The sequence below is a fragment of the Hemiscyllium ocellatum genome, chromosome 22, assembly GCF_020745735.1.
Source record: "Hemiscyllium ocellatum isolate sHemOce1 chromosome 22, sHemOce1.pat.X.cur, whole genome shotgun sequence".
NCBI lineage: Eukaryota > Metazoa > Chordata > Chondrichthyes > Orectolobiformes > Hemiscylliidae > Hemiscyllium > Hemiscyllium ocellatum.
Window position 1 is genome coordinate 37,520,337 of NC_083422.1, and position 15,398 is coordinate 37,535,734.

Sequence of the window (15,398 nt, forward strand, 5' to 3'; positions counted from 1 at the left end):
TCCCATGACATCGTCCCAGGATTCATCCTTGATTGAATAAACCTGAGCTTGTGCCTACACCAATCATTGTGCACTGAAGTGAAATGAAAGCAAGCATTTCCCAGTCTCCTACCTCATTTCCCAATATACTGAGCCACAAAACATCCAAAAGTAAAGGCAGCACCCAGAAGGAGATGTTCCAAACTCTAATCTGGAGTCAGCCTAGGCTGGAAGATCATTGAGATCAGCATGGCTTATGAGAAGCATGAAGATGGAGATGGCTATGGGTAAGGTTATTTTCATAACCTTCAAGGAGAAAACTCAAGTCTAGTTGCTAGGAGTGCCAGCAAGTCCCTTGCTTCCACCTTCCATCAGAAACTAACATGCTAATAATCTGGACTAGGAAATTTGATAGAGTACACCTCAGATGCTTAGTGGAGGAAGGATGGCATTGAAAAAAACTGTTCTCATATATTTGGAAGAAATTTTAAAATGATTATTTTAGGTCTTGTATTAAAGTTGAGTACAATTACATAAGTTTTGTGGGTACAATAGTAAATCTAGACAGATCCACTTGCACTCAAATAGCAAACCCCTTAACTGTGGCTTATTTATGCTCATTAAATTCTACCAACAACAAATTGCAAACTAAAAGAGTCATCATGAATTTTGTTTCAGGAATGAAGGGGAAGTCAGAGAGAGCAACTGAGAGTTAGGGTTCCGTGTGTTAAGTATGGGAGAGGGTATCTGATTCTCAGCCCCACCAATGAGAAAGTTTGAAATCAAGCTCCAAATCTACACCTTAAAAGCTGACTAGTGAACTCTTCAATAAATCATAAGCCTCAATAATGAAATCCTAGCCCACCAGAGGTTGCCAAAGTATCAGAGGTTGGCAGTCACCAAGTCAGATAGAATTGCCGTAGAGGCCAATTTAGTGGCTTAATTGGTGAGAAATTAAGGATGTTCCTTTTTGGACTCATGGGGAAGAGGGGTATTAGGGATTTGGCGCAAGGGTAGGGGTAGCCTTTAGTGTTCATCCTCTTGGCTCCCTATCCCTGCCTGACCAAGACAGATGGAAATAGAGTATCCCAACTCCATACCAGAAGGTAAGGTGTTTTTCTCTGATAGAAAACCAACTATTTTCTAATTAATAGCCTTAATTAGTATTAAGATGCGAAAGGCATCCATATACCTTCCTACTCAATGGTTAATTGTTGAAATGGTGAGAGGGGGGGAGGGCAAATACTTATCTGGAGCCAACTTGTCCATTTGCCCTTCTTGATAGCTTCCTCATCACCTCCAGGGAAGGGATAATCGCACTCAGCAAATCAACCTCAACCCAGCTTTGATTATTTCAGATTATATTAAAGGCTACCTTAAACCCGAAATTACTCAATACAAGTTGTAGGTAAGTTGCATGGCTTTTTCCATGATAGATGTTTCATTGTATGATGACAAAAAAAATGTTTTGTTACAAAACCAAGTGTCCAATTTTGGCAGATTATTCTGAAGGAGATGTTTCACATTGAGGAAGCTTCAGATTGTCTTTAACATAACTACAAACCATGCTCATTAAAGACAAACAAAGGTATTGTGGGTCACAGTAGATTTTTAAATTTTACCAAAGGACAATAGGCCACTTCGGACTTTACTTATATTAAGGCACTATCAACATTCCCAGAGAAGATCTCTGAATATATTTCATAAAATTGAATTGCAGAGTATAGAGAAATGGCAGCTTAATTCATTTGTCAACTTGTTAAGTGCAGATGTCAAATGTATTACTTTCAAACAAGTATTTTCAAAAAAACATTTCTATAAGGAAAGAAACTAAAAGGAAGTCCTAACTGTATAAATTCATGTTCACAGTTTGGTTACCTACCTTCACTTTAATTGTCCCTCTCTTTACAACATCATATCCTCCCAGTGCCCTCAGTGCTTCAGCAGTGCTCTCTGATATGTGTATTTTCAAAGCTAAATATCAAAAAAAATTAATATAGTACAAGTGTATAAGAAATAGGAGCAGGAAAATGACTACACTAAGAACCAAGCAGCAGAACTAATCAACAAAACCTTTTATGTCTTTTCACTTCTGAAACAGAGCCCAAGAGACAAGGCCTAAGTCATGACCAGAGAAGGGATGGGAACTGGAACTAAACTAAGGAGTTGAATTTAGTGATCACTATCTTGCATTCACCTCACTCTGAGCTAGACTTAGTGGAATTCTGTCTCGGGTTGCCTTTCAGCCTGTGTTTCCTTCTTTGTTGAGCTTCTTTGTGTGTAGGTTTTGTTGAGGGTAAGAGGAAGCTCACACCTAACCCCAGGGTTTCCACTCTTGCACATGCCCACACACACACACACACACGTATACCTGTGCACACTCAGACTGTTTCTGTCTCTGCTTCTCACAGACTCACTCCCTCTCATAGATGTCCTATCTCATATCTCCTCTCTATCCCATGCAGACTCACTGCTCTCACAATCACACTCCCTCTTGTACAGTCACTCAGTTACACAAACTCACTTCTTCCTTCTAGGACCAAGTGCTTTGGAAAAGTTATTGCCAAAAAGGGATTCAGGATGGTAGAAAGCAGCCAAGATGTGTTTGTTTACTCCATCCTGTATGGGATGCCAGCTGCCTTGGGAGGGCATATACATGCTGTTGCTGCAACTCCCATCCATTGTGGCCTTCACACCCTGTTCTACTGACTTGGTCCCTGTGCTCTTTTCAAGAGTCAGTGCATGCATGGAAAGGCGAGAGACAGAGGGTCTGAGTGTGAGGATGGTGAGAGAGAATGGGGCAAGTGTGTCAAGATGGTGAGAGAGAATGGGGCAAGTGTGTCAGGATGGTGAGAGAGAATGGGACAAGTGTGTCAAGGTGGTGAGAGAGTGGGATGAATTGGTCAGGAGGAGTTATGTTCTAATCCATCTATCATTGTCATAAATGAGCCAGATAATAAATTGGAAACAGTTCATTTGATTTCTTGTCCATACTAAGTTTCACACTAAACACTAATTTATGTTAGAAAGCACAAGTATTTTGTTAATAATACTTCTGTGAACCACTAGGGGACATTGCATTACTTGCGAATAGCTATGTCAATTCAAGTTGCTGTTGAGAATACGCAAGAACATGGAGAGATATTTTCATGAGGTCTGTTTCCCTGATTCCTCCTTTCTGACCACAATTATTTCTCTTTGATGAAAAGGCATTTCCTCTGTCATTGATCTAAAAACCCATAGTAGTAAACAAATTAAATGAAAATGATTTCTTCGAGCCATTGAATGTTAATTACTTTTAAATGTATGTCTGAAATTTAACTTACATTTACTGTGTCCATGTTTTCACTCAGCAAAACATTTTCCAAGTATTCATAGCACAGAGAAGGACTTGCAGTATTGATTGCAGTTGTACCATCTGGAGTATTTAACATTTGTATATAGGATACTGTCCTGTCCAGTTACCAGGGAAGCTGAGTTCTTTGGGTTATTTTATCTGTTTAAGAATCAAAGAGGAAAAACACCAAATACTTACGCAAACCATTACTTTCCATTCTTGATGCTACATTGACAGTATCACCAAACAGACAGAATCTGGGCATTGTTGTTCCAACTACACCTGTAACTACTGGACCTGCAAGAATAATTAAGCAGTGATTTAAGGGTGGAATAGTCTCTTCACAGCTCTGTAATTGCTACCATTCAATCTACCAACCAATATTCGGGTGCTGTTTCCTGGTTCATGTAATTTGCAACAACTAGAAATCAGCTCCCAAACCGAAGCAACAAGATTCTAAGTTGATCAGATAATATTGAAACTGGAAAGTAAAACTCCTCTGAGGAATCTTTGGAGATTATGTTACCATGTTTAACACCATGGGTGGCACAGTGGTTAGCACTGCTGCCTCATAGCACCAGGATCCCAGGTTCAATTCCAGCCTGAGGTGACTGTCTGTGTGGAGTTTGCACATTCTTCCCGTGTCTGTGTGGGTTTCCTCCCACAGTCCAAAGATGTGCAGGTCAGGTGAATTGGCCATGCTAATTTGTCCATAGTGTTATGTATATTAGTCAGAGAGAAATGGGTCTGCGTGGGTTACTCTTCGGAGGGGTCGGTGTGGATTTCTTGGGCCGAAGGGCCTGTTTCCACACTGTAGGGAATCTAATCTAAAAAAAAGAGTGAAATATAATATCTCCAATCACATGAATAAATAATAGGTTTCTTGAACATAGCTATCTACCAAAAGTGAAATGTTGTTGTTCTTTCTTTCATACTTGAGAATTTCTCAATAGGACAGCACCAAATTTGTTTTAAAACTAGAATTGAACTTTTGGTCATCCTGTGTCTTACAACTCAAATACTGTCTGGATATTGAGCTCATGTCTAACACATAGAATTGCTTCCAATAGAAACGTTCATATGCCCTATAAACTATAGAAGGAGAGTGATATAACTTTGACTCAGAGAAAGTGAGGACTGCTGGAGATCAGAGTTGAGAGTGTGGTACTAGAAATGCCCAGCCGGCTTGGCAGCATCCGAGGAGCAGGAGAGTCGACATTTTGAGCATAAGCCCTTCATCAGGAATGAGGATTGTGGGCCAATGGGGCTGAGAGTTAAATGGGAGGGACATGGGGCTGGGGGAAGGTAGCTGAAAATGTGATTGGTATATGAAGGTGTGGGTGAAGGTGATAGGTCGGAGAGGAAGGTGGAGCGGATAGATGGGAAGGAAGATATGCAGGTAGGACAGGTCAAGTTGAAAGATTGGAACTGGGATAAGGTGGAGGAGGGGAAACTGATGAAATCCACATTGATCCCATGTGGTTGGACTTTGACTCCTATTCTAGTGATTGTGTAAATCTCATAAAATGATAAAGTTACATTGAGTACAAATAAATTTGATCAGTAGTTTGAACTGTTCTATTTTACCATCCCTATCTAAACTGAATAAGAACTTCAGTCAGAAAAAGAACAATTGTTAATCATCAAATGCGGGAACTCTGATAGGACAGAAAGTAAAAAGATGCAGAATTTAGATGGTGAGGAAACTTGTCATCAAGCCCTTGCAGTGTGTTTACTTGGTTTTTATCTGACCTCTCATTCATTGCAATGACCTCTTATTGTATCTTCATGTACTAAACTTGAAGGGAACTGTCCACAGCCATTGAATGTGATGAAGAGTTTGAAAGTAGAATACCTGGGGTTCACTTTTAGCACCACTACTCCCAACCACAATGTGGGAATGGCAAGAGCGAGAGGGTGTAGAAGTATTTCCATTCAGTTATTGGCTCAATAATGTCATACAAACTTGGTGGGACAACAGCTTAGGATCTTGAAGGAGTAAGACCATTGAGGCTCTCCTCTTAGTCTCCTTACAATGTTGATCATATTCAATTCCCTACTCAGTAACAATTTAGCAATGATTATGAAATTGGTCTAAGCTGGTAACACCTTTATAGAAATGTAAGAAACACAGCCATTAATAGAGTCTCACTGTCCAGTGGCTCCCTTTTAACTCATAAATTCTGAAGCCTGAGCAGAGTCAGCTCTACCTTGACAGGAGTTGCAGAGTGACTAGAAAAAACCAAAACACCTTCCCAAAGACCTTTACATACTTCCTAAAGTATGGAAACCAGGTCTTGACTCTATACTGTAGTTGTGGCAACTTCAGAGATTTATAGAAGTTTCACATAACCTTTCCTGTTTTTGTAATATCTTTGTTTATGAGAGCAATGATTCCGCATGTGGAATCATTGTGGGTTAGGGTAAGGAAGAATATTTGGATTTTCCATGGGAGTCATCAACTCTGCCATTATCCCTACTTCCCTGTGGCACTCGTGGCAGGGATCATTTCCCAGCAGGATGTAGCAACTGCCCAAATTCCCACACATCTCCATATCTAGGACATCATTGCCACCAGCTTTGGGTGAGTGACATATAGTAAAGTTCAATAAGATCAACATTGTAAGGAGACTAAGAGGAGAGCCTCAATGGGTCTTACTCCTTCAAGATCCTAAGCTGTTGTCCCACCAAGTTTGTATGACATTATCAGAGTGAGTAGTTAATTGTGAATCTTTTCAGACCCTTGCACTGTTGATAAGTGTGTGCTGAAGTGGGTAGATTCTTTAATATGTTCATTAGGCTAAACCTTTTCATTCAGCCTCAATGATGGTGGTATTGGTGAAACCATCCTGTTCACTTCCTGAACTCAGCTATTTGAGGATTGCTGTCACTAGTAATAGAATGCATTATCTGTAGTCTTCCCATTGTCCTTGTACTCTTGCATAATTTCAATTAAAAATCTTAAATTTAAATAATGGTCATAATTTTATGCAGTTGAAAATGGTAAAAAGTGAGGTCTGCAGATGCTGGAGATCATAGTTGAAAATGTGTTGCTGGTTAAAGCACAGCAGGTTAGGCAGCACCCAAGGTATAGGAAATTCGACGTTTCGGGCATAAGCCCTTCATCAGGAATGAGGAGAGGGTGCCAGGTAGGCTAAGATAAAAGGTAGGGAGGAGGGACTTGGGGGAGGGGCGATGGAGATGTGATAGGTGGAAGGAGGTCAAGGTGAGGGTGATAGGCCGGAGTGGGGTGGGGACGGAGAGGTTAGGAAGAAGATTGCAGGTTAGAAGAGCGGTGCTGAGTTGAGGGAACCGACTGAGACAAGGTGGGGGGAGGGGAAATGAGGAAACTGGAGAAATCTGAGTTCATCCCTTGTGGTTGGAGGGTTCCCAGGCGGAAGATGAGGCAGGCTCAGAGGCTCCACACAGTGGCTGAAGAGTAGGGGTTGAGACTGTTACTGCAATGCAGGGAAGCCCAGGTTGACTTATGTTTTTTGGGCTGTCATGTTACACAGGGTTATTGCTCCGAACATAAGGAAACTAAATTCTCTGTTTGAATTTAAGCCGTCCTCTGCTATGCTTTTCTGGTTAAAGTTGAGGATTCACATTTTTCGTGGCTAAACTAAAAACCTCTGTACCATTAACAGTTTGCTGAATTATTCTCACCCTCTGAGTTAAAGTAATGCTTCTCACTCTTTCCAGTTCCAGTGAATGATGTTCACCTCCTGTTGTTTGTGATGTCAAGAAATACCTCCCACTTACATGTCATTTTCTTCTCTGGCTTAATTCTTGTTGACTACAGCCTAATGTTGATGACTGTTTGTTTTTATCCTGGTTTCTACCTGAATGATTCTTGGAGTCTGCTTTCAATAAACACTTAACACCTTTAACAAGGATGAAATAATAGATTTCCCAACATTCCTGTGGCCTGTGAATAACGTCTCCTACTTTCTTCTTACATTAGAACTTGTATTCTTGGACTTTGAATATGCCCTTTTTAATTCTGTCTTTGTGAAGTCTCCAGGTCTGTGAATTGATTCTATGGCTCTTGATTTCCCTTCTTCAGACCTGCCTCAATTTGTCAGCCTGCTGTGACAGTAATGTTTTGATTTTTGCTGTAAGTACTTAGCCTTTAATTCTGTAGCATTTTTAAATGCAGTGCATCTCTTATCAGGCCTGAAATGCTTTTATCATTGACTATGGATTCTGCCTTGTTGAATGTTGCCATAATGTTTTCTACTGTTGGATTATGAGAAAGTGAGGACTGCTGATGCTGGAGTTGCTGGAAAAGCGCAGCAGGAAGAAGGGCTTATGTCCGAAATGTCGATTCTCCTGCTCCTTTGATGCTGCCTGACCTACTGTTGGATTATTCAAAGTACAGCTCTTCCAGCTGTTGGCCATCTGACTGTGCAGAATTCTTAAAACTGTGCCTGAAGAAATCATCAGACCTCCATTCCTACCTGCCTATGGAATGAGGCAGTTCAATGGATTCCATTCCACTGCTCACCACTGCTCCCACCCTCACAGCTGACTACCTGTCTCATGAGGCAAGCTGTAGCACTGAGTACCAAGGGGTAGGTTTGCTGCCACCATGCTCTTTTAGGGTAGGGAGCTATACAGCCCCGGTCTAGGGTGGCAGAGAATAACCACTTGATTGTTTAATGAGAAGAGGCTCCTGACTTCAACAAGATGTGGTTTATTGCATTTTAGCAAATACGTACAAGTTACACTGATATGAACGACATTGTTACAGAGTCTATGAGCAAAACCAGGATGGTCTTATGCTTTTAAGACCCTAAGTTGTTCTCCCAACAAGTCTGTGTGGAATCACCATAGTGAGTGGTGCTTAAAACATGCCTCAGAATGGACTCTTTAAGACCCTATATCCTTATATGACAGCCACCTGTTGAATGCTCATGGCCAGGTTATACCTGAATTGGGGTCCCACTCCATTCAGGAACCCTGTTCTCAAAGAAGGTCACATCATGGTGCACTCTGCCCTTGCTTATCCACCCCTTACAATCTCCCGTCTGTGACTCCCTTATTCCTTTCTCCATTACTGGCTCTGGTGAAACCCTATACCCACCCAATCATCTTGCCATAGGGCTCAAGCAATACTCTTCATTCGTGGCTGTCTGCCTTTTCAATAGTTGTCAAACCTCCTGATGGGACTGTCGGGACTCGAGCTGTCAAATCTCTGATTGACCAACGGCTCTCAAATGCGGGTCTTCCAGATGGGTGAGATGGTCTTGCCCTGAGCCATGTGACAGCCCAATGGACATAAGTCAACCTGGGGTTCCCTGGCATGCCGTAACAGTCTCACCCCCTACTCTTCAGCCAGTGTGTGGTGCTCTGTGCCTGCATAAAATTATGACCATTATTTAAATTTAGATTCTTAACTGAAATCATGCAAGAATACAAGTACAATGGGAAGACTATAAATAATATATTCTATATTTCATGCAAAAGAAAAATAAACAATTAGTGCTCAAAACATTTAAAATAGATTGATGTTATGTTACCTGTATTGAGGCCTGTGCGAAGTTTCAGTTGTACATTATCTACGTGCCTTATCTTGAAGGTCGCAATGGCACTGAGAAAATGCAAAGACATTGTGGCAATTTCCCCTGCATGCTGTATTCCATTGCGAATGGGCAGTCCACTTGCTACCATGTAAGCATCGCCTATTGTTTCAACCTTCAGTTAAATAGAAATAGAATGCTGTCAAATCTTTCATAAGTGGAAATGATGTGTAAACATCTGGACTAATGGAAGTTAACAGACACAAAGATAATTTATTTCTCGCTTTTAAATTGGATTTAACTTTTTTAAAGGGAAAGCAGCAGCAGACTTAATTGAATACAATGATGCCTTCTCAGGATGAAATAGCACACTGTTTAAATTTGTAAACATTTACAATCACTCTAACCATTTTAAACAGAATCCGCAACCATTTACTTCCAATGCAAATGCTATTTAAATAATGTAATCAGTTGAACGAATGTCAGAGAAAAGTAACCGTGCCAGCATTTAACATTGTCATTTCCTATTAACTTGTTGTATTTGTTCAGAGATGTAGTCATCTCTGGCTGGGCCAGTATTTATTGCCTGTTTGTATTTTCCCTGAGAAAGTGGTATTGAACTGTCTTCCTGAACCAGTACAGTCACCAGAGTGCAGGATTACCCACAGTGCTATTTAGGAGAACATTCCAGCATCATGACTCAGTGAAGGAACAGCGATAAATTTACAATTTAGTAATGTAGATGTTGCCCTTTTCCTCTAGGTGGCAGAGGTTGTAGGCTTAAACAGTGCTGTCTAAGGAGCCTTGGTGAGTTATTATTGTACACCTCATAGGTAGTACACATTGCCACTGTCCATCAATGGTTCAAGGTGTTAGATAGGGTGCCAATCCAGTGTGTGGCTTTGTCCCAGATGGTGCCAAACTTCTTTAGTGTATATGGAGCTGCACTCATCCAAGTAAGTAGAGGGTGTTCTACCACACTCATGACTTGTACCTTGTATACAGTTGATAGGCTTTGACGATACAGGAGGTGAGTTACTTGCTGCAGAATTCCCAGTCTCAACTTTCTCTTTTGGTTACAGAATTTACATGACTGATTCACTTACTGGTCAATGCTAATTCCCAGGAGGTTGATAGTGGGGGATTTAGTGATGGCAATGCCATTGTACCTCAAGGGGCAATAGTTAAATTCTTTCTTGTTGAAGATGGTCATTTCCTGGTACTTGATTTGCAGGAACGTTATTTGCCACTTGCAAGCCCAAACCTGAATATTGCCCAGGTCTTGCTGCATATGGACATGAACTGGCTCAGCATTTGATGAGTCACAAATGATATTGAACTTTGTGCAATTATCAGCAAACATCCCCATCTCTGACCTCATGAAGATGGTTGAGACCGTGTCACTGGCCAGGGGAGGTCCTGCTTTGAGAACTGGGGCTGAAATGACTGACCTCCAACAAACATAACTATCTTCCTTTGTCTTAGGTAAGAATCCAACCAGCATTAAGTTTGCCCCTTCATGCCCATTGACCTTACTTTTGACAGGGTTTCCTGATAACACACTCTGTGAAATACTGCTGTGACATCAAGGACAGTCACCATCATTGCCCTCTTGAATTCAGCCCTTTTGTCCATATTTGGAACAAGGCTAGTATGAGGTCAAGAACCAAATGGGTATGGTAGAACTCAAACTGATGTTAATGAATAGCTTATTATTGCTGCTTAATGAAACCTATGACGGCATCTTCCATTACCTTATTGATGATTTTGAGGAGACCAATGGGGCAATAGCTGACCAAATTTGATTTGTCCTACTTTTTAGTGACAGGGCATTAATGGGTAATTTTCCACACACTGGGTGGATGCCAGTGTAACGGAACTGGAACAGATGTCTAGGGGTTGTAGCTAGTTCTGGAGCTGAAATCTTCAATACTATTGCAGATCGAAGATTCCAATTTTAATCCAGTTCTGCAGCAAATGACTCATCTGCTGACTCATCAAAGCCTATCCACTGCCTACAAGATACAATCAGGAATATGGTAGAGTACTCTCTCATTGCCTGCATCAGTACAACTCCAAAAACATTAAAGAAGCAGATCACTCAATTGGCGTCCCATCTCATACACAATTGTGTACTACACACAGTGATGTGTACTATTTAGAAGATGTACTGCAAAAACTCAGCAACAACTGTAGTCTTTACCATATCTAGTGTCTTTTGATATTGACCAGGTTGTATATGCTGGTGTCTTTTTCAATCTTTGTTGATATTTGGTGGCCCATCTGGTTTCATTACCTTTACGGTGTATTGCAAGACTGTGTCAAAGGGCATTCAAAATTCAAGCATATTATTATGAATCTGGAGTCCCATGTAGGCCAGGCCAGGTTAGGGTCCCAGGCTTTCCTTCTCTAAAGGATATGATTGAGCCAGAGCTCCCACTTCCCTGTACTCCTGTTGCAAAGACAGAGGTTGTCCAGTAGTTAGGAATGCCATGAGGACTACACGTCTGTCCAATCATTTCTGATTGGTCTTTCATCCTATTGTAGTAGCTTGCCAGCATTGAAATTCAAACTACAATGAAACAAATGTACTTATGCAGTTATGTATCACATTCAGTGAGTCATTCATAACAGGGACTAGATATTTGAAACTTCTGTTTAACTTTGGTTTGGTAGTCAGTCACACAATACTAAGATTTCCTCTTATCCTTGTTACTCCAGGCTGGAACTTGGCATGTGGTGTGACTTGATTACTATATTTTACAAAACCAAGGGCTTTGGGGAGGGAATCTGCAATTGGATCAGACTGCTCTACACCAACATCGTCAGTGCAGTCTCAATCAATGGGTGGGAATCAGATAGCTTCCCAGTCAGATCTGGAGTCAGGCAGGGCTGCCCTCTCTCTCCAGCCTTGTTTGTGTGCTGCATAGAGCCATTTGCCGAGTCCATCAGGAAGGATGCGAGCCTGAGAGGGGTGACTATTCCGGGCAGCGGGGGCCTGCAGGTTAAGGCCTCCCTGTACATGGATGATGTCGCCGTTTTCTGCTCGGATCCGCTGTCCGTGCGCAGACTCATGTGCATTTGTGACCAGTTCGAACGGGCCTCGGGGGCCAAGGTAAACCGAGGCAAGAGCGAGGCCATGCTCTTCGGGAACTGGGCCGACCAATCCTCGATCCCCTTCACCGTCAGGACCGACCACCTGAAGGTGCTGGGTATTTGGTTCGGGGGGGCTGGGGCGTGCGCCAAGTCTTGGGAGGAGCGTATCAGTAAAGTGAGGCAGAAACTGGGCAGATGGAGGCTACGGTCGCTCTCCATCACGGGAAAAAACCTGGTCATCAGGTGTGAGGCACTGTCATTGCTGTTGTACGTGGCACAGGTCTGGCCTATTCCCAGAACCTGCGCCGCTGCAGTCGCCCGGGCCATCTTCCAGTTCATATGGAGTTCAAAGATGGACCGGGTCCGAAGGGACTCACTATACAAAGATCTGGGCAACGGGGGAAAAAATACACCCAATGCCACCCTCACCCTGATGGCCACCTTTGTGTGTGGCTGCATCAAGCTGTGTGTGGATCCCCGGTACGCAAACACCAAGTGTCACTACGTACTGAGGTTCTACCTGTCCCCGGTGTTGCGAAGGATGGGCCTGGCCTCGCTGCCGCGGAACACTCCGAGTAGTTGGACCGTTCCGTACCACCTGTCCTTCGTGGAGAAATTTCTGAAGAAAAACACCTTTGACCACAAGTCCATCAGGAAGTGGTCAGCACGTAGCGTCCTCGAGACCCTTCGGGAAAAGGAGAGGGCGGATCCTGTTGAGTGGTTCCCTGAGCAGACTGTCAAAGCAATTTGGCAGAATGCCTCATCGCCAGGACTTTCCAACAAGCACCAAGACATGGCTTGGCTGGTGGTGAGAAGGGCTCTACCTGTGAGATCGTTAATGCACGCCCGGACTCTCAGCCGCACCGCACGCTGCCCTCGAAGCGGCTGCGGGGGGGACGAGACTGTCACACACCTCCTTCTGGAATGTGCCTATGCAGAGGAAGTCTGGAGAGGAATGCAGTGGTATTTGTCAAGGTTCGTCCCGAGCAGCGCCGTGACGCAGGACTCAGTGCTCTACGGCCTGTTCCCCGGGACGCACACCGAGACGAACATCAACTGCGCCTGGAGGATCATCAACTCGGTGAAGGACGCTCTCTGGGCGGTCCGAAACCTGTTGATCTTCCAGCTGAAGGAGTTGACCCCGACTGAGTGTTGCAGACTGGCACATTCCAAGGTCCAGGACTACGTGTTGAGGGACGCGCTGAAGCTTGGGGCAGCTGCCGCCAAGGCGCGGTGGGGAAAGACCACCGTTTAACATCTGCCTGTCGAAAGGAAAGCAGGGGGCCCATGCAGTCATTTGGGCTCTGCTGACGCCTTAGCTCAATATATGAGTGAGAAATGCACAGATCTGTATGGAATAATGATAATTCGGAGCTGTGTATGTAAATGTGGAAAATGAATGGCATTACCTAATGTACAGTGTATCAAATTATTCTATGCATATTTTATGAATAAAGTATATTTTTGAAATAAAAAAAAAATGGAGGAGTCAATGACCACTTTAAAGTTTGACATTGGAGAAAGTCATTTTTTAAACCCCTTATATTTGTTTGTCTCTTTACTTACTCTGACAATAATTTAATTTAGCCTAATGATAACCAAGATGCTGAAACACAAACAGATGAATTCATTGAAGGCTACAAGTGATTAAACTGGGTTGAGGAAAGCAATCATGTCTGAATGGAATCATTCTATATGATTGGGATGATTCTATATTTTAAAAAAGTATTAATTAGAAAGGTTAAAAGCATCAGCAATGCACTGCATGCACCTGAGGTGTATGAAGAGATTGCAGGGGTTGGTGATTGTGGGAGATGAAGAAGGAAGATGAACCAAGTGCTGTTCCGTTGCTACCTTAGACAAATCGTGAGACTGAGGGAACAGTCTAACTAGAAATGAAAATACACCTTCAGCTGTTCATTTTAAATGTGAGCTCGGTAAAGTTTTGCTAAACCAGTATATTTAAGGGCCAAAGGTAGGTATATCAAGTTAGAGCAACCATAATCTCCTTGAATGATGGAACAGGCTCGAGGGGTTGAATGGCCTACTCTTGTTCGTATGTTCTTATATTAATAGTAACTAGCAGGTTTTTGCAGTGCATAAAGTTGTTCAGGTATCATTAAACTTTACTCTGAATGGAGCAATGCACTGTTAAATTCTCACTGGGAAATGTCTACATGTTAAGTCTATAAGACACTTCAGTGGAGTGACACTGTATTGGCTTCAGAAATGTTTTGCTGTTTCTAATAAATATGTTCAAGAATTACTTGACCTCTTTGATTATTTGGTCTTCCCTTCATGTCAAACATGGTGAAATCATACAATTGTTTATCCTGAGCTTAACCCTCCTGAAGTCAAGAAGTCAAATTCAACAGGAGCTAAAGTGTTGAATTTTATTAAACACTAAATATATCAAGTGTTATCCAGTCAGCATTTTCCTACCTTGTAGACATCGTAAGACTTAATAATGTCATCAAACAGGCTGTACAGGTCATTGAGCATATCCACAATTTGCAGCGGGGTGCTGACAGAGCACAGGCTTGTGAAGCCAACAATATCTGAGAAGGAGATAGTAACACATTCAAAGAATTCTGGCTCCACATGGTTTCCTTGCATGAGCTGTTCTGCGATGAACCTGTTGATGATTAGAATGGCAACTAGAAGTCAGCAGGCAACTGTTTCATAATCTAAAGAAGATGCTTAAATCTTTGAAAACTTGATGAAAGGTCATTGACTTGAAATGTTAAAAGAAAAATCTTCAAAAGCCCAGACTGCTTATTTACCTGGATTTGGGTTGCCCTATTGGGTATGAATAAAACATTTGAAAACTAATGCACTTAAATCAGATCTGAAGGTGTGTTTATCATGAGACAATTTTTTTCTAACCTTGCAGCCTTTATGAAATGTGCTTGGCATTGCAAGACTGAACATTTATGTTAAGAGCCCATTTCGTTGCTTTGCATTTAAAAGGGCATAAATTTGCTTACAACATGTCACAAAATAACTTGCTAACAGATGTATAAAAACCTAAAAGGATGTTAAAATCAGCAGTAAAGTGGATTAGGGATTAAAACAGGGAAATTAGTCATGGAGTCAAGAGGCATATCTGGGTTCTTAAATTAATCCATTACATCTCCTCTATGAGGAGATGCCAGACCATGTGACAGAGGAAGAAACTCAGTCACTTGAAGGGTTTAAAATTGACCAGGAGGAGGCAATGAATAAGCTGTTGGGGCTTAAAGTTGATGAGATAAGAGGACTAGATGAGATGCATCCAAGGATTTTGAAGCGAGAGTGGAAATTGAAGACTGGAGAATTGCAAATGTTATGTCATTGTTCAAAATAGGTTGTTAAAATAAGCCCAAAGTTAAAAATCACACAGCAGCAGATTATAGTCCAACAGGTTTATTTGGAAGCATTAGCTTTTGGGGTGCTCTCCTTCATCAGGTAGCTGTGGAACAGGA

At 42.1% G+C, this 15,398-nt stretch overlaps 1 protein-coding gene across 1 annotated transcript in view; it reads right to left on the minus strand.

Moving 5' to 3' along the window:
- The window catches only part of gucy2g (guanylate cyclase 2g), a 67,890-nt gene that overhangs the window by 2,928 nt on the left and 49,564 nt on the right, over positions 1–15,398 (minus strand). Inside the window, exons 18-21 of the mRNA XM_060841796.1 lie at positions 14,377–14,569; positions 8,839–9,013; positions 3,515–3,613; positions 1,862–1,953 (exon numbers count right to left, since the gene is read on the minus strand). Of these exons, the coding sequence (XP_060697779.1) occupies positions 1,862–1,953; positions 3,515–3,613; positions 8,839–9,013; positions 14,377–14,569 (559 nt within the window). The remainder of the gene's footprint in view (positions 1–1,861; positions 1,954–3,514; positions 3,614–8,838; positions 9,014–14,376; positions 14,570–15,398) is intronic.